The sequence below is a fragment of the Ascaphus truei genome, chromosome 7, assembly GCF_040206685.1.
Source record: "Ascaphus truei isolate aAscTru1 chromosome 7, aAscTru1.hap1, whole genome shotgun sequence".
NCBI lineage: Eukaryota > Metazoa > Chordata > Amphibia > Anura > Ascaphidae > Ascaphus > Ascaphus truei.
Window position 1 is genome coordinate 8,350,360 of NC_134489.1, and position 23,309 is coordinate 8,373,668.

The 23,309-nt window shown below is 44.7% G+C and overlaps 1 protein-coding gene across 3 annotated transcripts in view; it reads right to left on the reverse strand.

Moving 5' to 3' along the window:
* LOC142498679 (uncharacterized) overlaps window positions 1-17,193 on the reverse strand; it is a 27,332-nt gene extending 10,139 nt beyond the window's left edge. Inside the window, exons 1-4 of one of the 3 annotated variants that reach the window (XM_075606946.1) lie at window positions 17,136-17,193; window positions 12,984-13,101; window positions 12,028-12,129; window positions 10,572-10,778 (exon numbers count right to left, since the gene is read on the reverse strand). In XM_075606946.1, the coding sequence (XP_075463061.1) occupies window positions 10,572-10,778; window positions 12,028-12,129; window positions 12,984-13,014 (340 nt within the window). In that variant the 5' untranslated portion in view covers window positions 13,015-13,101; window positions 17,136-17,193. Of the gene's footprint in view, window positions 1-3,299; window positions 10,779-12,027; window positions 12,130-12,983; window positions 13,102-14,953; window positions 15,036-17,135 lie in introns of those variants that run through there. The other 2 variants (XM_075606943.1, XM_075606945.1) reach the window with 2 other exon arrangements.
* Window positions 17,194-23,309: the final 6,116 nt, after the last annotated feature.

Below are 23,309 nucleotides of genomic sequence, written 5' to 3' on the forward strand. Positions count from 1 at the left end.
AGCTCCTAAGAACTTCTTCCTCAGTTAACCAATTGTTCGTTAATATAGACGTTGTGGCTTCCTCCTGTTGCAATATTTTTGCAAATGACTCCTGCTTGGTAAATAAAAGATAAAATATGTATTTAATACCTCCGCCTTTTCCTTATCTCCAATCCCTTCCCTGCCTCACACAAAGGGTCCCACTGTATATGTTCCTTTGTAATCTTTTTGTTATTAAGGTACTTGAAGAACTTAAGGTTGATATCACTTTGTATTGCAATCCTTTTTTTGTTATCAAATTTTTTGCTAATTTCATGGCCCTTTTGCATCTTTTGTTACATCCCTTATTACTCTGACATGATGCCTCCATCGCTTCTGATTTTAAGAATCGAAAAACCTGCCTCTTCCTTTCCATTTTCTCCGCTACCGGTTTATTTAATGTTTGCTTTGGGGGTGTATTTCATGTGTTGTCACCACTGATTCTAGGGGGAGGATTTACACTTGCAGGTGTTTTAGTGCATTTACGCCACATTTTTATTGTATACTCTTAATGTCCTGATGATGGTTACGGTCTACACCGAAATACGAATAACCGTTTAGTATTTTAAGATTGGTGTAGCGCAGCGATGCGCAAAGTGGGGGGCGATTCACTGCGGGGGGCACAGAGGCCTACAGAGGCCCCACGTGCACTTCCCGAAGGCATTTAAATGAATGCCGGGGGAGCTGCGGGGCCTCTATAAACCTTACTTACCTTGATTCAGACGCTCCTGGTGACGCAAATGACGCCGCGGGGTCAGACAACGTGACGTCATGACGCCAGGATGTCTGAATCAAAGTAAGAGGGGTGGCGCGAGGAGAGGGGGAAAGCCAGCAGTGGGGCGCAGGGGAAAAATATTGCGTCCCCCTGGTGTAACGTGTGCATTACACACGGTCCGATAAACGTGTAGATGCAGCTGCAACGCCAGAGCCGCCAGCTAGATATGCATCATGGATCAGTGACGGTGTGCATAGCCATACAAAGGTACAATGTCTCCCGGGCCTGTTTAGGTTCACCATAGAAGCCAAGACAACACGATTCTTACAAACTAATAATTCTAAAGCGTTCCCGGATTTATCAAAAAAATCCAGTAAATGAATTGTGTTTGCTTATCACAGATATATGCAAAACTCATTCTAGCCCAAGAGACGGTCGCTTTAATTTTGAAAGTTGATTTTAAAAAACGGCAATACACATGATTAAAGAATACTAATGACACTTTAATGACAAAAGGACAACAGTGAATCCTGTACTTTTTAAATATATATGCCCTGTTCAGATCAATATATATTTCTGACAAGTCAACTGATTTCAGCTCTCAGACATGCTATCCTCAGATGATATAGACATTGTTATGAATAACATTTTAGAAGAACATGAAGCACAAGCTCCAGAGTAACTCTGTATAAAAAAAAATGTAATAAAAAATAAAACCGTCCCACAGACTTTCACTCATAAGTGAAGCAGGAATGGTCGCATTTGAGTGTATAAAAACTCTACTGCACAAGACAACAGGCTCACGGATACAATGGCGGTTAGCGAGGCAAGTCCCAAACAGAGCTTTTTCTTCTCGCCAGCAGTGAAATGGTGTTCATAGGGGTATCGGATCACACACGCAACAAGTTAGAAAGGTCTCTCCAGAGGGAAAAGAACCACAGGAAGGTTCAAATAGTGTCCACCACACAAAGTGCTCCATTCCAGAGGAAGCCACGTAAGTTAGGGGTGCGCAAACTGGGGGGCGCAAGAATTTCTAAGGGGGGGGTGGCGGTTACAGAGGCCCCACGCTCTTCCCCAGGGCATTTAAATTAAATGTGATAAATAGAAATAAACCGTGCGCAACTACTTAACCTCTAGAAATGTCAATAAAGTGCAATACCTATACCCTTTTTATTTGGGAAGCCCAAAATCAGGGTCACAACAAACCACAGTGAAATTCAAAATAAATTAAATTACACAACCGTGTGTTCAGTGAAGATGGCGTCTGCTGCTATAATAATAGGGGGTGGCTCAGCACCCCCTAACACACTACAGAAATGGAAACAAAAAACAGCGCACAACGCAAATAGTGAAGTAGGTAATACAAGTGTGTATTGAATAAAACTATATATAAACTGCGTACATCAAGTATGATTTATGTAAGCATTGAGTGTGTATTCACACTGGTTACCACTCGATGTTGTTGGTGTGGAATTGGTGTAGTCTCAGCGGGCACTCTCAGCAGCAGCTGTATACCAGGACTCTGGCTAGGATATCCCTCTCATGCTGACGTCATCTCCGTAGGGATTCGCCCTTCAAGACAGCTAGGCTCCGTTCCTGATGGTAGCCTCCGGAGGTACTCCAAGGGGTTTGGTAGTGTCCACAAGTGGCTGTTCGAAACCGCCACACAAATAGGAAAGTCTGTTTGTTGCAGGCTTCACCGCGGCTCGACACAGTGCTGCTTCGTTCCGGGACGCCACGTGATGACGTCACTGTGTCCGCAACCCTTCGATCCGTCGGCAAGAATGTAAACAGTCTTTCACAGGATAAAAGTTCCACACAGTGTTGTAGATAATAAAATCAATACTCTAAAACACATAGATCATGGATAAGGTTCTTCCAACGCGTTTCGTAGTAATAACTACTTCTTCAGGGAATCCAATTCCACACCAACAACATTGAGTGGTAACCAGTGTGAATACACACTCAATGCTTACATAAATCATACTTGATGTACGCAGTTTATATATAGTTTTATTCAATACACACTTGTATTACCTACTTCACTATTTGCGTTGTGCGCTGTTTTTTGTTTCCATTTAAATTAAATGCCTGTGGAGGTGTGAGGCCTCTGTAACTCCCTTACCTGCTCTCTGCCGGCTCTTCAGCGACGCTTTGGCGTCAAATGTCGTGGTGGGGTGACGTGACATGACGAATGACGCCGGGTCCTTGGAGAGAGGGAGCACGAACGCTCCGGCTGCCAGGCAGGGGGTGCAGCTCAGGAAGTTTGCACACCCCTGACGTGACAAAACGTGTAGTTGCATGCTGCAACGCCCTGAGCTTGCTGATAGAGGCGATCCCTTTGTGTGGTAGACATTATTTGAACCTTCCTGCTGTTCTTGTCCCTCAGGAGAGACCTTACTGGCTTGTTCTGTGTGTGACCCGCTACCTCTGCGGACACCGTTTCACTGCTGATGAGGAAAAATGCCTCGACTGTTTGGGACTTGCCTCACTAATCTCCATTGTATCCGTGAGCCTGTTGTCTTGTGCAGTAGAGTTCTTATACTCTCATATGTGATCATCCCTGCTTCACTTGAGAGTGAAAGTCCGTGGGAGATTTTTATTCAAATTTGTATACAGAGTTACGCCGAGAGCTTGCGCTTCTTGTTTCAGATACCATCTAAAGCTGCACTGAGGTCTCCTCATCACAAGTGCTATTGTTCTGGATTTCCATATACAGCTCTATCAAGATCCATACTTTACTACATTGGGACTGGTTTGCACTGTTTCATTATTTTATATTATATGAGCTATGTTTCTTTAAGGAAATACTGTATGTTGTCATTTATATACGTTTAATAATATTTCACATTCTATCACCATCACTTTTTATGTGTGTCACAATTTCACAACCATTCCCATTATAGGTTTAGTGCTGCCTTTCTGCTCTTACAAGCAAGATATTAGGTATTAGACAGAGGAAAAAAAGCAGTCGCTCCATAATGAAAAATATCCAAATGTATTCAGTTTCAACTCAGTGTAACAATTGTAATATTAATGGCAACAAGCAGCATCACTTTCAGAGACAAGCACGCTGTGTCATCAAGCACACTCCTGCTGTGAATGAACAGCGGGTCACACAATGACCCTCGGGCCCTCGGGCCCTCCATTAAAATGTACTGGCGGCAGAGGTATGTGGCATAGCAGAGTTTTAGCATAGCATCTTAATTGTGTGCATCTTCAAGTGAGAATCTTTCAGGGAATATGTAGACTAGAGTTGGATCCTTCTGCAAATTCTTGTACACAAGGCAACAAACGGTGAGCTCATCAGACCACACTATTATTCCACGTGTTAGCCTGCACAATTAACCCCCCTGTACACTTTATTTACTGCAGTTTCTCCCCAAACACTTGTCTGCACACAACTTCCTCTCCCATCCCCTAAATCCCTCTGAATCCCTGAACAGACCCTAGCATTGCAAATGAAGCACGCTTTGTGGCAAGTAAAAAAAGTCACACATCTGCTGTCTTCTGAATGCACACAATATCTTGGCATACCACAGCTTCATGCAAAGTTACCTACCTTTGTGATAATTAACCTGCTACTTACCTAAAGTCTGCTATTTACTGTGCCCTCATGGAGATGTTACTCTCTCGGTCCACTAGAAACTCCTCCATCCTGGCCCACACTCACTATCATCATACACCCGGACTACTCAAAACCCTTGCACTATCTACTGAACGCCGGTGGAGGGCTCTGAAAACCAGCACACCAACCACCACTCACTCTAATGGCAAACATCACAATCTTACAGCCTGCAAACAATTACTCAAAATCTCTATTTATACTGGTACTCTCTTTAGCAGGCGATATTGAACTTACCCCAGGCCCTCCCTTTTCAATTCTGCCACATACCCCTTTCAAAAAGGCAACCTGTTGACCATATAAATAGCCTTAGTCTGTTATCCAAACTGGATGAACTAATGGCACGGTGCCACCTTATGCATAAACCCAAAGTCATTATTCTCATAGAAACATAGCCAACTCCTAAAAACCTTGATGCAACTATCGCCATTCAGGGATAATCCATTTCTAAAAAAGAAAGGTCAAAGAGAGGAGGGGCATTACTTTATATTGCAGACACTTTCCAATTTACACTGATAAATTGCCCCCTCAAGCCCACACCCTCTTTTGAAATCCTAGTTGGCAACATGTCTCCCCTTTTTCTAAGCCCGTTCTTATTGCTGGCATCTGCTGGCTCCATAAAGCCCCACTTCAATCCTGGACTGATATCACTCAGTTTCTTGGTTCAATTTCTTCTCTGAACGGAAAGTGTGCGTTGTTAGTTCTTGGGGATTTCAACTACAATTGGCTTGACCCTAAAAACAACAAAATCCAGATACAACCCAAATCACGAATCCTAATCCAACTAATTTCCCAACCCACACAGAAACCTAAAATCTTATAACCATTCCTTGCTAGACTGGATTCTCTCATCTAGTCCCAACAGAATCCAATCCTCTGGCATCCTACCTGATATTTTTAGTGACCATGCAATAGTGTACAGCAGAGCCCCGGGCATACGGCGGGTTTCGTTCTAAGGGCCTCCATATAATGAAAATCGGCGGAAAGCAGAACCGGCGATTTTCAGCTGTGCGCATGCGCAACCCGGCAATTTCCCCCTTGTGCGCATGCGCGACCGTTCGGCGCGCGCAACCTACGTTCTGCGCATGCGCGCCAGCGGCAACAGCCTGTTCTGCGCATGTGTGACCTCTGAGCAGACATGGCGGCCCCCTTATCGGTGCCCCCGTATCAGCGGATCGCCGAGAAGCAGGGCCTTGCTGTACTGTGTAAGAAAAATCAGACCACCCCAATCGTTCTACTCACTAGAACATTTAGAAACTTAAACCCACAACTGTTTCTGGCTGATCTTACCAACTACAGAATCTTCCAATCTTCCTACAGCTTGTAAGGGAGCTTCAATGCTGTAACAGCCTGGGAGTCACGCCGCCCTCGGCGTGCTCCCCGCTCACCTGCAGCTCCACCAGGTCCTCCCGCGTCGCGCAACCAGCCTCCCTCAGCACGCCATCCATGGCTACTCCTAGGCACGCGCGCGCACGCTGGCGTGCTCCTTGTAGTACCTGCTCTGGGCGCGCACCCGGTCACGCGCTCGCAAGCGCGGCCACACGGAGGCGCGGCCACACAGAGGCGCCCCAACCTCTTAAAGGTACACTTCACCAATGTAATGCTGCAATGAAATGCAGGGTTACTACTGGGCTCTATAGCCCCTCCTCTGGGAGCCCTTCTGTACCTATCCCTGCCGCAGCATGGCCCATCCACACACCCCCAACTTGCTACCCTGCCATTGTACCCTCTCACCTATATATCACTGCTGTTTCACTAACTCGTCGGCTGAGCAAGGAACCAGTTGTTCTCATTACTCTCTGCCTCCCTAGTCCTGTCTTGTCTTGTTTTGCAGTCTTCCTCATGTACCGAACCGGCTTCCTCTTCGACTCTCCGTACCTCTGGCATCCCGAACTTGGCATACGGCAATACGACTCTCCGCACCTCTGGCACCCCAAACTCGGTAAACGGTAAAACGATTACGTCTCTCTCTCTAACCCCAGACTTGGCTAACGGCACCCTCTACCATCCGTACCTCTCCTGCCCCGACTCGGACACCCAGACCATTCTACTCTCAAAACGTGCCCTCGTGGCTGTGGGTGGCGTTATATCCTTTCCCACCTCAGCACCGCGGTCCCGCCTCGTTTGTGGTGAGCTCGACCTGACAAATGCACATGTATGCGGATGACACGATCTTATATGCACACAGCCCTAGCCTCTCTGACCTTGAACACGGACTTCGATCTGATTTTTTTGAGGCTTGAAAACTGGATTTCCCAAAACAAACTGTTTTTAAACATGGACAAGACTGTAATTGTATTTGGGACCAAGGATATATTTCTAAAGCTACCAATGACAGAGCTTCAGATCAGAACCAACTAATACCATCTAGCCCGTCACTAGTTTTACATTTCTGAGCATATGGTCTGACCCCCATTTAACATTTGTTGCACATTGATACTCTGACATCCAAAAACTATGCCAAACTGTGCGTACTTTATAGGAACAAATTCTCCCTAAGGCCGCGATTATAGTGGCCACGATGGCACGTGCGTCGCGAATCACATGGCTCAATCCTATGAGGCCGCCTATACTGCGCGTGACCGCGTTTGACAGAAATCACTTTGTCTATCCAAGCGACGGCCGTGTGACTGCCGCGTCACGTGAAGCGGTTCAGCCAATGAGAGCTATGTGATGTCACGGCCACGCCTCCACCACCCTATCGCCTGAAGCACAGTTTACATTCGCGCAAGCGACAGGCGTGCGCCACATGCATGCGCTCTGTCATGCACAGTGACTATAATCTCCGCCTAAACTAGCTGGTCAGAAAGCGCATCGCACAGCAGATGCTAATGCCAATTATAGACTATGGGGACATAGTATATGGCACAGCACTCCCAAACTCACCTTAGCAAACTAGACACCCTCTACAACTCAATATGCCACTTTGTCCTCCAATGTAACTACAACACACATTAGATTGGCCATCACTTGAGTCTCGGCGCAAAGTTCATCTTTCCTGTCTTCCTTCAAATACTTTTGTAAAAGCTACCCGCCTACCTGAACAAGCTCCTCATCCCTACCACATGCAGCACTTAGAATTTTATTAGCCAATCTGCAGATCTTAGAATTAAACTATTAAATAAAGGACACCAGGAGAGACATATTAATAGGGCTCTAGATAAAGCCTTGGCTACTGATAGGGTGCGTACATTGGATAATAAGAAAGATAAAGATAAGGAAAGAGATATTAATGAAAATGTTCTATTCATTACTAAATATAAAACACAGCGTCTTGGAAAATTAGCCACATTATGGGGAAACATTGGAACATTCTTCAATGTGACCCCGTATTAGCACCTTTACTTGCCGATAGGCCAAAAATAATTTATAGACGTGCCAAAACACTCAAAAATGATTTGGCACCATCCATAATTCCCAAAATCTGTGGCGACGGGAATGTTAATCAAGTACTCAAACCAGTAATAGGGAATTTTAGATGTGGGGGCACATGTAGTCATATATCCAATGGGGCTACTACATTTAAAGCTAAGGATTCCGTGATAAATCATGATATTAAAAGTTTGATCAATTGTAACACAACTTATGTCGTATACCTTTTGGAATGTAAATGCGGCCTGCACTATATAGGCAGGACCAAAAGGAGCCTAAAACAGTGTTTTTTGGAACACCGTGGGAACATACTCAAAGGAGTGATGACCCACGGTGTTTCAAAACATTTTTGTATCAGACATAATAAAGACCCTCAAGGGCTTAAAATGATAGGGATAGAACATGTTTAAGTAGTGACTATGGAGGCAATAGAATGATGTTACTGGGCACTATGTTTCCCAATGGCCTTAATGAAGATATAGATTTGGTAGCCTTTTTATAAATATGTTCTTAAAAATGTGTTTTATTCTTTGGATATGTGGTTATTTGGTTATATTCATTTCTGTGCAATATATGTCATTAGTATTAATGTAAACTCTATAGCTGTTGAACCCAACACTATCATTAATTGTAATTCCTAATTTTGGTAATTAATTATGTTTTATTGAAAATAATTTAATATTGATTAATTTTGGGAGAATGCCAAATTTATTGTCTTATTATTATATTCATAAACATCTAATACTAATTTAATAATATGCAGATATATCAAATTTTACTATGTTAATTTTAATTGTAATTTTAATAGTGAGAAGATGGGGTTTTACACTCTTTACATTTGTCTTTATTTGATATTCTGGCGCCACCTACTGGTTATTTAGATCCAGTACATCTCAGTTGTATTTAACAGCTAATGAGGATCTAAGGAAAATTGTACCCATTGGTTGATGGCTGTTGGAATGGTCAATAAATAGTTTGGTCAGCAGCCTTGTGGATACAGAGCCCCTGACGAAGAGAAAGATTCTCGAAACGCGTAGGGCTGTATCCACCAAGGCTGCTGAATTGCGGAGCAGAGCAGGATATCCTAAGTCTGATCTGTCAGACTGCTGGAGACAGTACATCGGCCCTAAGCCCAGCCCCTTGGGTAACAACGCGAGAACACGAACGCGGTGACGTCACGAGCGCACGTGACGCAGAAGCAAGAGTGGGGCAACGCCGAACCTAGGAGGAGGGTGTTTGGAACTGAGTCTCTCTCCATGCAAGAGACGGACACTGAGGCTTTCCCAGCTTGCTGAAGTTTCGGATTTACCATCCTAGATGTGCCTTTTATCAACTTACATCTTGTAAGTGTTTTTAACTGTGTTCTTTTAGCATTAAAACTTTACATATTGCAATATGGGTCTTGCGCCCTTTTTTTCTTGTTTATCTTTGTAGTTGCCTTGGACCCGAGGGTTGGATCCATCTTGAATTCCTTCAAATAGTTTTGTAAAAGCTACCCGCCTATCTGAACAAGCTCCTCATCCCTACCACATGCAGCACTTATCACCTGAGATCTGACTCCTAAAAGACTGTTCACGGTCTCAATATGCAAAGTATCCGGCCGCTCCTCCTTCTCTTACCGTGCACCTGACAACTACAACAATCTACTTGAGACTCTCAAAGCCGCCTCCAGTCTAAATTCTTTCAAACTAAAGCCGCCTCACATTTTTATCTGGTCTGTAACTGTTACATACGCCTATAACATATTTATCTTTAACTGTTCATGCAATGTCTTTCTATATAAGTATAGCCCTGTTCACGAAATGTAACCATGTATTTGTCATTATAACTCTGTGCCCAGGACATACTTGAAATCGAGATATAACTCTCAATGTATTACTTCCGGGTAAAAAAGATTTATAAATAAATAAATCTTGTGGCTCTCATGCCCAATAGGTAAAAGGGATGTTAGCCCTGTGAAAGACCCCTAATGTGCGGGTTGAAATGTTGGACAGATAATCTAAGTATCAATATGTTTTTGTTTGACTTATTTTGGAGTACTGTTGCCTTTATTTCTCATTTGTACAACTGATTTCAAGGGATTCAGACAATGCCCTAGCAGTACAGGCACCCATAGCTGAATATTCTTCAGACTCTTGTTTTTTTCCCACTTGTACCCCTTGAACACCAAAACACCTAGATTTAATGACAATACAAAAGGGATTCATTTCGATTGCACAATTAAGTATTCAGAACGCGAATAAGACGCTGTGATCCTATACAGATTGGTATATTCATATACACAGACAGGAATAACTCTGCACAATTACACACGGTTATCCTTTGTATGCACTCGCTGGTGACTACGAAGTTTTACACTGCTGATGAAGCGTTTCCCGCATTCACTGCAGGCATACGGCTTCTCGCCTGTGTGAATTCTCCTATGTCTATCAAGACAGTAACTTCTAAGGAAGCTTTTGCCACAATCACTGCATCTAAATGTCTTCTCTCCTGTGTGCGTTATTTGGTGAGCGAGAAGACGTGAGCTACAAATGAAGGTTCTGTCACATTCAGTGCATGCGTATGGTCTCTCTCCTGTGTGTACCTTGTGGTGTTTAGTAAGGCACGAACTTGTATAAAACCTTTTCCCACATTCGCTGCACGTATATGGTTTCTCCCCAGTGTGTATTCTCTGGTGTATAACAAAAGATGGGCCATGGGCAAAGCTTTTCTCACAGGTAGTACATGTATACGGCTTCTCCCCTGTATGTATTCTCTCGTGCCTAAGAAATTGGGATTTGTAACGGTAGCATTGCCCACAATAGCTGCATGTATATGAATGTATTGCATGAGTATACGCACATTGTTCCTCTTCATGATTGTTATACACACTGTCAGTGATTAGATCTAGTGTTTCACATGATGAAGATTCATTCACATTTCTCGCAGGGCTGCTCCTGGCTGAGCCACATGGGTTCAAAGAGTTGTCTCCTTGATAAATATTATTTCCCACTGTAGATACGGAGTGAGAATTGTCTTGGTTAATTTCCTTCTTGACCGTACAAGCGGCTAAAAAAAGAAAAACACAAGTTAAATAGGGTTAAAAGGTCCAATCCCAAGAAGCTGGTCAAAAAAAACAACCTGTTGTAAACCATTTAATCTAATTGGTTTCTTTAAACTAATTAAAAACACTAAAAACAAATATTTATTTGCTCTTGTTTCTCTGGAAATTAATTACAATTTGAATTTTCCTTGGGGTATTTAAATGGAAAATTGTTAGGCACTCTTTACCCTTAGCCCACGCTGTCCTAATCGAAAAGCCAACTAAGATAAGGGGTGGGGAAGGGGGGATTATCTTTGCCTGTGCAAACTCCTGCTGAACAGTTTGTGCCAGACAAAAAGGGAGCTGTCAGGAAATGAAACCCCTCCCCAAGTCTCAACTCACCTACTTACAGGTGTCATATTTTGGTAAAAAGACAGGTGTTATGTGGAGAAATAGGAGTTAGGAGGGGCATATAGTGAGCAGCTAAATGGAGAAATAGGTGAAGTTAACGGGGATTTATATGGAGCAAAAGGAGGAGTTAGGGAGAATTTATAGGGAGCAATAGGTGTATTTAGGAAGGAGTTATGTGGAGCAATAGAAGGAGTTAGGGAGCAGTTATATGACGCAATAGTGGAAGTTAGGGAGGATTTATATGGATTCATTTTAGGCATTATAAAGAGTGGCTATATGGAGCAATAAAATTAGATTGTTATGAATCAAAAGCATGGAGCGATAGGAGTTAAAGGGAATGGGCATATGGAGACAGTTTTATGGAGCAATGGGAAGAGTTACACAGAGCAACAGGAAGTGTCAGTGAGAGAGTTATACGACACTATAGGAGGAATTACAATGAGAGATGATATAAAGCATTAAGAGCAGTTCTGCACCAGAGGGAGTAGTTACAAAAACGAACAATTAGAGTGAGCGGTTACAGGATTTACAGGAATAGAGTAATGTTAAAGCTATTACATTCATAACTTGTAAAATATTCATTTAAGTCCTACCCAGAAATCTTCTCCACGATGCCCCATACATGTACAAGAAATAAAACTAGCTTTAGTATAGACAATGCCTGTCTCTGTCCTTCGCCTTGACAGCTCACCAAACACTATGGTCCATATATACTCAGCGATCCTAGGCCATAAAACACCTTCCGACACCAGAAGACACATTACAGCCCGTTCAAGTAAATGGGCCATAAGGTGTCTTCCTGTATAAGGAGCCGTTTAAAGGACAAGTATCGCTATGTAAATATTGCTCTGGTCTTCTGCTCACCTGTGGTGGCATCTGGAGGTACGTCCTTCAGATCTTCCGGATTACTTCTTATATAAGTGTCTATCCTTCGCTCTCTGATCTCCGGATTTACATTAGCACAGCCTGTTCGTTTTAATGGAGAATTATTGTTCCATATACAAAATCACAGCCTAGTCTGTTCCATGTATTCTGAATTTATATTTAACAAAAACACAAGCACTGCAGAGCTGTAATTAGAATTTTACCAGCACAAGGAGTCCCCGCCCTGAGAGCTTCATCATGGTGCCAGAGACACAGGGAGATAAAGTAACTTTGCTCGAGGACACAAGAAGCTGATACACACGTGATCACACACACCGCAAAGGCAGTGAAATTACTGTCAAGTTACTCCTTCAGCTTCTTTCACCAAGGATATTTACAGGAGTTCCTGATGCAATATACATTTGTGTCAAAGTTCCTGCTAGAATCTGAAAAATGTATAGTAATATGTTCCTCCTATATTGACGTGAACATCTGCAATAGCAGAATTCCCTCCTACTGTATCTGTAGGTTCTTCCTACCTACCAATTAGATTGTAAGCTCCTCGGAGCAGGGACTCCTCTTCCTAAATGTTACTTCTGTGTCTGAAGCACTTATTCTCATGATCTGTTATTTGTATTGTTATTTATATGATTACCACATGTATTACTACTGTGAAGCGCTATGTACATTAATGGCGCTATATAAAGACATACAATACAATGGTAGGGTAAACGTTATAGGGAACGGTTACACAGAACAATAAGGAGTTACAGGCTGAGTCAAAGAAGCAGTTATATGGAACAGAGGGAATTTTATGGTACCGTTATATTGAGACAGGAACTAAAGCAAATGGATAGGAATATAAATACACACACACACACACACACCATAGGGATCTATTATAGGTCAGATCATGACTTGTTAGGCATTTTAGAATCAAAGAAGTCTTCTCCTACCCAGTAAACTGAGGGTTTGAGATGTCTCCATTATGAAATCCTTCTAAAACGCATACTCTTCTTAGAAATACTCATTCACTGATAAATCCACAGTAATGTCATTGACCTTTATGGGTACCTGAAACACAAATCATTCTCCAGTCAATAACAGTACCTATTCTTTGTTGCCTAGTTGCCAGTCTTGGAAGATACGTGGTCTGTGGACATCTTTTTGACACTGGGTAATGTAGTCCTGGTTCTTTTTAAAATATTTTTTTTTTAAATAAATGGTGTAATTGGATCTGTAGAGATGTGCCCGGAAGGTGGTAAGACTTAGCCAAGATTGGATGATAAAGAGATGTGTCCTTTTGTTGAAGGAGTAATAACAGCCTTATTAAGAACTGGAATGCTTGGGAAACCATTTCAAAACAAGACATTACCAGGTGTATGGGAGGTAACATGTTGTACAGTTGAAATAACAGCCAAAGTTCTCAACAGTGAATAGCTTACAGAATGTTAATAATATAGGTACAGGGATAGACTTAATGGATCAATGGGGAGATTTACTAAACGGAGGCTCCAGCTACTACTGTATTGACTCTTAGAGGAGTCTTGTGGCTGTTTGTAGATGTGGTCCTGCCCCAGAAGAGACAGTGCTGAAGAAGCGTTGCGGCAAAGGCGCGTTCTGGTGTATTATAGTACATTAAAATAAGCTAATTGTACTGCAAGACCGTATTTACAAAGAAGCCATCCCAGAACATGTCTTCTGGACTGACTGCTTTAACTAGGCACTACTTCAAGCAGGCGGTTGGACAACTGCTTCCAGAAGGCGTCTTGTGTAGGCGGTGCTGTTAAAAAAAACTTATAATTCTGCCAATGCATTTGTACAAGACGTGGCCCAATTCCCAGGAGACCGCTTAGTAAATATAGCGGTATGGCTTTTTCCAGACCAAATTTATGAAGTGGCGGCCTGGACCAGGTTGAGAAACACTATACAGCAAGAATCCCTGACACTGTCCGGAGCGCCGCTTGGTAAAGCTGCCACCTTATATATTTTCTTCTTGCGTGTCACCCAGCAGTGGGAAAGGCAAATGTCTATGAGTTATACAGTAGGTGAGTTAGAGTCCCAAGAAGTGGGAGAGAAATATTAAATGGCTTAAAGGGTCAGTGTAACACATCAGTAGGAACGTCAGACATTGATATGTGGCTCATGCCATTGTGTTCTAATACACCTGAAACCCTGTTTCCTTTAGCTGTAGTTAATTTTATAACTCTGATCAATATTACAACATCACTCAGTTTTGCTGACATTTCCATTTGTTATCTCAGTTTCACAAATACATGGTGGTTTATGGCAGATCCCAATCAACATTTATAGTATTTCTGCTTCCACTAAATTGTCCATCTGGTCTGCATCAAATCAGTATTGGGAACGACAGATTCAATGGATTAAAAGTTATTTCAGTCTGTGTGATACAGCACGTGAAGGGACGTATCCTGTGTGTCGATATGTATGAGCAAGGGGAATATACAATCAATACTACGCTTAGTTACCTGGATAGCATCCATGCTCACGGCCTGATGATTAACTTCAGTAGGATTTGAGTCTTGCATGTGAAATCATGTACAACATATGAACAAGTCATCTTCAAGGCATGACTCCAACTATGTATGCCACCTTAACATGTGCCCTAACATACTACATCACATACTCTGCTGCATCAAATGTTATAGTTACTAACACACTTATTCCAACTGGCTTAGCTCTTACCATATCTATAGACAATGACAGCAGCTCAGAATGATTTGGCCCACGAATCCACCCTCTTTCCCATCTGCTATTAAACCTCTGACTATATAAGGTTTATGATCCTCGTGCCTATCCCAAGCAGCTTTGCATTTCCTTATTGTATTAACCATGCTAACCTCTGCTGGCAGGTTGTTCCATGCATCTACAGTACTACCCTTCCAGTGCAGAAGGACTTACTCACGTTTGTTAATGCATCTTTCATGTAATAACCCTCATCTAAATGAACACGGACATGTTAATGATTTCCCATCATAATAAATAGTGGCCCTAAGAGAGAAGTGGGAATGAATGAGTAACAATATAACCACTGAGAAAGAAAACATACAGCGTCTGGAGCAATAATAAAGTCTCATGCACCAAGCACTTCTTGGGATATACTGGCAGGAGGGAGCATGTGGGGGAGAACATGGTGAGGAGGGCGAGGCGGTAGCATGTGGGGGAAGGGGAGGGGGAGGCGGTAGCATGTGGGGGAAGGGGAGGGCGAGGCGGTAGCATGGGGGGGAAGGGGAGGGCGAGGCGGTAGCATGGGGGGGAAGGGGAGGGCGAGGCGGTAGCATGGGGGGGAAGGGGAGGGCGAGGCGGTAGCATGGGGGGGAAGGGGAGGGCGAGGCGGTAGCATGGGGGGGAAGGGGAGGGCGAGGCGGTAGCATGGGGGGGAAGGGGAGGGCGAGGCGGTAGCATGGGGGGGAAGGGGAGGGCGAGGCGGTAGCATGGGGGGGAAGGGGAGGGCGAGGCGGTAGCATGGGGGGGAAGGGGAGGGCGAGGCGGTAGCATGGGGGGGAAGGGGAGGGCGAGGCGGTAGCATGGGGGGGAAGGGGAGGGCGAGGCGGTAGCATGGGGGGGAAGGGGAGGGCGAGGCGGTAGCATGGGGGGGAAGGGGAGGGCGAGGCGGTAGCATGGGGGGAAGGGGAGGGCGAGGCGGTAGCATGTGGGGGAAGGGGAGGGCGAGGCGGTAGCATGTGGGGGAAGGGGAGGGCGAGGCGGTAGCATGTGGGGGAAGGGGAGGGCGAGGCGGTAGCATGTGGGGGAAGGGGAGGGCGAGGCGGTAGCATGTGGGGGAAGGGGAGGGCGAGGTGGTAGCATGTGTTGGAAGAGGAGGGAGCATGTGTTGGAGAGGAGGGAGCATGTGTTGGAGAGGATGGCGAGGAGGAAGCATGTCTTGGAGAGGATGGCGAGGAGGGAGCATGTGTTGGAGAGGATGGTGAGGAGGGAGCATGTGTTGGAGAGGATGGTGAGGAGGGAGCATGTGTTGGAGAGGATGGTGAGGAGGGAGCATGTGTTGGAGAGGATGGTGAGGAGGGAGCATGTGTTGGAGAGGATGGTGAGGAGGGAGCATGTGTTGGAGAGGATGGTGAGGAGGGAGCATGTGTTGGAGAGGATGGTGAGGAGGGAGCATGTGTTGGAGAGGATGATCAAGGGGGAACATTGCAAATTGTGGGTTTTTTCCACTCATTTTGTGTGTTTACAAGGGGGGGCCAGCTCATATTTACACTGGGGCCACAATTAACTAGTTCTACCCCTGCTGGCTAAGGCCGCGCGTATAGTGCCCGCGACGTCACCCGTCGCCGCTAGCGAAAGTTGTATTATAGCTTTGCAGCGTCGTCGCGGGCGACCAGGGCATGGATTGGTTCAGGGGCTGTCACATAATCAAATATTACCGGCTTCCAAAAATCGCGTCGCCACGTCGCTTTCTCACCGTCACGCTTACAATAAGCGCACGCAGTGGCAACAATGCATTTGTTTTCGGGCGACGTCGCGTCGCCGTCACTATAACCGCGGCCTAAGGCTTAACATCTGATCAAAAGTAATCTGCTCACACACTTCTCAGATGTCACAGAGAGGTAACTCTCAATGTATTACTGCCTGGTAAAACATTTTATAAATAATGTCAACATGCAAGGACCCAAATCAATCTGAATGATCACACTGCATACTGCCTTCCTTCTTTCTACGGGTATTACATCGGTTCTCTCAATATTTCCCCACACAGTATGTTTTGTTTCCTGTTGCTCTTTACATTCGGGTTAATAATTAAATTTATTTTTAAAATGTACTTTTCCCCTTCTTTACCTTAAAAGCAGTAAAAAAAAAAAAATGTAACAACAAAATGGCATTTAATGTAAAAGTGCTGAATTTTATTAATGAGGCAAATAAAATCTGAAATCGGTGAAAATGACCATAAAATGGCATCACTGCCCCTTACTTTTGTGTTCTGACCACAAATCAGCGAGACTGACCCCAGATCTGTGACCCTGACTCCAAAAAGTGCAGTAACCACTTCATATTCAGCCTCTGCTCATTATTTTCTAAAGTAAAATAATTGATCCCGTACAATAAGCTGAGAGCTAATACCCCCCTCCTACCTGCTGCAGCCTTTCTGGCAACTTCCTCACAGGCACAGGGGGTGTGTTCCAAGCCTCGTTCTCAGTCTGCTCAGATTGAACATCTTTTGTCATGTGACCATTTCTGCCGAAGCATGCTGGGAGTTGTAGTCTGCAGCTAAAACAAATACATGCTACCTACGGACAGAAAGACTACAGCTCACAGAACTTTTGTCGGTCTCCCTTTCTCTCCTGTCCATTTGTTTGCACAAATGAAGAGGATATTTAAGAAATGTGCATATACACGTGTATATTATGTATTTGTATTTATTTGGGCTCAGTGAGTAAAGACACAGACTGGTACTGAGCTTGAAGCAGGAAAACCTGGCTCCTCGTGACCTTGGGCAAGTCACTTTATCTCCCTGTGCCTCAGGCACCAAAAAATAGATTGTAAGCTCCCCGGGGCAGGGACCTGTGCCTGCAAAATGTCTCTGTAAAGCGCTATGTAAAACTAGCAGCGCTATACAAAAACATGCTATTCTTATTTTTTTTATTATTTCATGGGTACAGAATATTATGATGACATAACCAAACCAATCCATGGAGAAATGATGATGCAGGGGAGCAATGTAGGACCGTGGGACCTCTGGACATAGCCCTGAGAAGATTCAGGGTATGAGAAACTGGGTTTGCAATCAGATTGGGCCGGAGTGATCAAGCAAGGGATCGATTGATGTTTCAAGGATGCAAGAAGTTAGTTAGAACCAAACTTCACTAATGCATATCAGAATGGGGGGCAGCAACACAGACACAGCTCTACAGCTACTGTACACAGGTTAAAGAGCTGTCTTTGAAATGCCCTTGATTGATGTTAGAATGCTAAATGTTTGATTAGCAAACCAAAAGAAAAAGAACTCTGTTAAATGTAGCACTCAATTATCACTAATGATGAATGTAAATATTAAAATTATCTTTATTCAAATTAACTATTAAAATAAATGGTGCATAGAAGAGGGTCAAATTGATCATGACGTAATGTGTCAGATAACTGGAACTATGCCAGTAGTAGCAGATCGCTACCATTGAATAGACCCCTATTGTCGGTCTGGAGATGGCAGTGTCTAGTTGCTTGAATTAGTATAGGTAGGGGATTGTACCCCCCTGGCCAGGGAGAGGGGTATGGTGGTATGAAGCTGCTGATGGTATGTCTCATCACATGCTATATAATATAGCCTAAAACAGCAGTGTATGCTATAATAATAGGGATTCTAGTTTTTCTCTGAGTCAGAGTAACTCCGTTTTGCTACACAAATGGAGGACAAATCAGCTGCAGCTATGCTGCCTATCCTCTCTATATGCATGTGTAGCTAACGTTTGCTGTATATTCAACCATGCTCTGAACCTCCGTAGTCACGGTTAGTATGCAAGGTATACTCAGATAGCAGCGTAATGCTGATGTAGCGGTGGTAGTAACGGATGTCTAATACTACCTGTCTGTCAGTTGTTTTTGATAAAGCGCTATGACAGCGCGAAACGCGTTAGAGAACCTGTTTTTTCTGTAGCTCTGTCTACTTCTGCATTAGAATAAAGCATTTTTAATTTTGCTACTAGCCTCCAGCCCTTTATTTTTCCAAGCAGTGCTCCACCATTCTTTTCTACTGTGATCACCATTACCGGAAGGAGGCACGCTGTACTTTCCAGGACATGTGCTAACCGTGGGTGAACTATTCTTTTCAAATATTATGCAGTCTGTATATATTACTAGGTGATTTATCTGCTCAAGCCTAGGGATTTAGGTGTCCCGCTCCCATTAGTGGGCTCTCTTTGTTGAGTGCTCATTGCACACACTCACTGTGGGGCTCTTCACCCCTTATTTGTTATCCCACACTATGGCTACAAGGTGAGCATCTAAGCCTATATACTGCACATTTATTTTCATTGAAGATATATTCTCTCCTGGACTATATGCTATATTGCAATCATCATCCGGATATTGGAAGCACCTATCGGGGATTTATTTCCCATCTCTACTGAATGTTGTATTAGTTAAAGGACTATACCGATGGCGTTACGAGCCATTCACCTCCAATATTGCAGCCATATAATAAATATATTGATATCCACCAGTAAGATAAAGCTGACGCTGCCAAAGTTTAATTGTTTGATTAGCCTGCAACAACTGCTAGCAAAATGAAGAAATCCATCCTACATACACTAGGTCCCAGGAAAGAAGATTATTAGGCCTGGGAAGGAAAAAGAGAAAAGTTACAGAATTATTATAGAAGATTATAGACTAAAGCTGTAAAATTCCGGGCATTACTGAAATCCCTGCTCTCTGATTGGTTACAGTTCCGGGCATTATTCATTCAGTAATGCCCGGAATACCAAGTATTTCTTTCTAGCCAATCATCTTTTCCTTTGTCATAACAGCTCTGAGACAGGGCAGGGGATTGGTCTGGAGGCAGCAGCCAGGCAGTGACTCCACCCCCGAGAGAGAAAGGATATAGCTGCAGTGTATTTAGCCTATAATAGTAACTAGCTGATATACCCAGCGTTGCCCGGGATAGAATTTTCCTGCTCCACCTCTCCACTCACCCCCTATCTCCGCTCCCCCCCCTCTCTCTCCCCGCCCCCATTCCCCTTTCGCCCCCGTTGACAGGAATCTGGACCCCCCCTGCACATGAATGCGGGCCTCCCGCATTCACAGCTGGGGTCCCGATCACAGCTCGGGCCCCCCCCCCCCCCTTCACACCTCCGCCCCCCCCCTTCACCGCTCCATCCCCCCCTTCACATTGGTGATTTCCCCCCCCCTTGACAGCTCTGTTCCCCTCCCCCTTCACAGCTCCTGCCCCCCCTTCACATGTCCAATCCCCCCCCCCCCCTTCAGAGTTCAGTGAGTGTGTTAGTGAGTGGGTGGGAATTTCTTGACTCATGGCCTATTAGCGGCACTGCATACTCCCGGCATAACTAACCGGCAACTCCAGACTCTGACTAATCTCGAACGAAGAAGAACTCTCTCGCACGAAGAACACTACTCACCGGAGTTGGCTACTAAATATAGAGCTAGCCCCGCCCCTCGTGATGTCAACAGGACCTCCCCTCGTGCTCACGCCTGCAGCAGAGTCCAGGCCTGCGTCCAGCATTCAGGATAGGGCTATAAGAGGGGAAAACCCAGGATGATTACTGGTGCCTGATCTTAACAGGACTTACCACAGCAGAAGGAAGATAGGTATAGCCTGTGCTGTTTACAGGGGGCTACATATATATAGATATAGATAGATAATCCCGTCAGAACAGGGCATTACTGGCCAATAATTATTGGGAGAAATGCCCTGTTCTTCAGGGATTATTACTTAATTAAAGTTAGAGTATGAGTGACATAGTATTGCCCTGTGTGGGATTCTTTGTCTTGACCAGGAAAGTACGATCAGTGATTGTTTTGTTTTGTCAGGGCAACAATGGCTATTACCTCTACCTCTTATCACATACAATTTATATTCTGGAATACTAAGGATTCGCTTTGTATGAACATCAGGGAAATTTCACCCCAAAATATCTCATGCCCTTTCAGTGCCAGAGGTGTGTAAGGGGATCAAACACTGTACGGGTTAAGTAAATGTCACATATTACACCTCTGCTTGTCCTCCCTGTCACTGTACTCTGGGCTCCTTATTGACACTGTCCCATTTCTCTGACTATCCCTCAACCTTTATTCCTGCGACATGGAGGAGATGAGACGAGTCCTGACTGTCGTTATCAGTTATTGTGGGAGAATCAGCTCAACTGCAAGGTATTGTGTAAGCCACCAGGTGGCACTCTAGGATCACTTGTTGGTTATTGGTTTAATCTGCCGAAAACCACTACTATTTATTTGCAACCCTACTGTACTGTATGTACTTATTTATTTTTACCACAACCTTTTTTTATGTACAGCCCCAGAATACCCAACTTGTACGTTCACATCAAGTTGAACTTAGAAGGACCGGCTCAGTGAGTAAAGGCACTGACTGAGAGCAGCATCACTGAACTGCAGCAGGGAACTCTGGTTCAATGACCAGCTCCTTGTGACCTTGGGTAAGTCACTTTATCTCCCTGTGCCTCGGACACACAAAAATAAATTGTAGCTCATCTGTGCAGGGACTGTCAGCTCTATACTAGAAACCAAAAACATTATTATTATTATTATTATTATTATTATTATTAGGAGAGGGAGTGGCTCAATGAGTAACGACACTGACTGGCATTGTAAGCTCCCAGGGGCAGGGACCTGTAGCTGCAAAATGTCTCTGTAAAGCGCTGCATACAACTAGCAGTGGTATACAAGGACATGCTATTATTATTATTTAGAGCCATTACTTTATCTACAAACGTACAATTCCACTTTAAACAATAAATATACCGTGTGTAAGAAAGTCTCAGTTGCATGTATCTATCTCACCGAGCGAACCCTGCTCCTGTGCGCTTTCTAAACTCCAAAGGTGGAGGGTGTGTATCTTTATTTATATAGCGCCATACATGTAACATAATAATATAGTGTAGCCATGCATGTAAAATGGTCTGCAGTTGTCTCCCCTGCTGGCAGTAAACCTGGTAAGTTACAGGGAATGCCAGCAGTAATCATGGAGTCCACAGTTAGTGACATCAGAGCTGTGACAGTTCCTGAAGTATATAAGGCACAGCACTGCCCAAAGTTAGGTTGTTGCTGAGTTGTTGGAGTGCGTTGGGAAGGAAGGATCCACTAGTGCAGTAACTAGTGGTCCATTTCTACATCAGACTTAGTAAGAGCCACACTGTGTCCAGGGACCTGGCACAGGGGTGATCTCCCTCCGGGGAGAGGGGATCCCACTCCATTGGGAGGGCGTACCTATCAAAAGGACAGCAAATCAATATGTGCGGCTGAGACAGCTGGCTGTGAAGGGCAGCTTGCCCATACGAGATCAATAAAGATGCCCTGTTCAAAGACAACCCCACTGTGTGAGTGTGAAATTACTCTCCAGTGGACGGCACCATCAAGAAGGAGTTCTTCATCAGGACCATCTCCCTGCGGACACATAGATCCTGATAAGGTGGAGGCGCTGCACGTGATATAGGTAGGACTCGCACACACTACCTCAGCTGCCTGTCTGGATTGACAATCCCCGAATACCATCATGCGGTAGACTCAGGAGTCCTGTTGCCTACAGGTGCACCACCAGACACGACCATGTAATGGGGGCTGGTTAGACCACACGGGCCAATATGAGATTGGGTGGGTCAGACTAGAGGGAATACCCGTTACAGTTGGAGGCGCTGCTGAGATACTTGTCAACAGGACAGGCTTTTGCTAGGCACACTGGGAAACAGGGAGAGTGTCTGCTGCCACTTTGTGCTGTGTGGGAAGGAGCCAGGGGAGCTGCGGGCCGCACGGACGCCCTGGGATTCTGCAAGGAGTTAGTAGGGCTGGAGCAGGCCTATAGCTGCCCTAGTCCCTTGAGGTAGTGCTAGTGGTAGGACGCCTAAAGGGATAAACTGGTAACTTAGGGCAGGAATCCTGGAGAGGGTCTGCGCTAGACTAGCCGACAGAAGGTAGACGCCCATAGTACTGCATGGACGAATCAGAGTACTCTAGTCCATTCCAGTCCACTTACCGAAGGGAGCACAGACTGGGAGGAAGGAGATACAGCAGACACAGAAAGAGTGAGCCTAGCCTGAGGATTGTGCAAACACGAGTCAGATCTACATTAGTTACACAAGGTGGTGCACGAGGCATTTTTATTGTATTGGTGTGGCAGCTGCCCTGCAGAGAGGAGCTCCATGTACAATAACCCAATATATAGTGGCCAAATGGCGACCGCAAGAATGGAGGATCCGCGCGGTGCGGAAGGTCCAATATAGCGGACGGAGGCCGAAGGAGAGAGCGCACATGGCATGTGTGCGGGAGAAGAGCAGGCTACAGAGGAGACTGTTGTGAGCCTGCTGGAAGAACAAGCTACAGAAGAGACTTTTGTGAGCCTGTTGTGGAGTGGTGCGAAAGCTGTGATTGCACCGTGTTGGTTCTGCCTAGGACCTTGGGGTAGTAACCCTGAGGACAGTGAAGAGGACATTGTCGTGAGTCATGAGGAACATAATGGACTGGATTGTCATTCGACGTACAAACAGTTAAAAGCTACCTCATTCGATAACCAGAGTGACATTTCAAAACAAGATGGTGGTTCCCGCTTCCCTGGGAGACCGCGT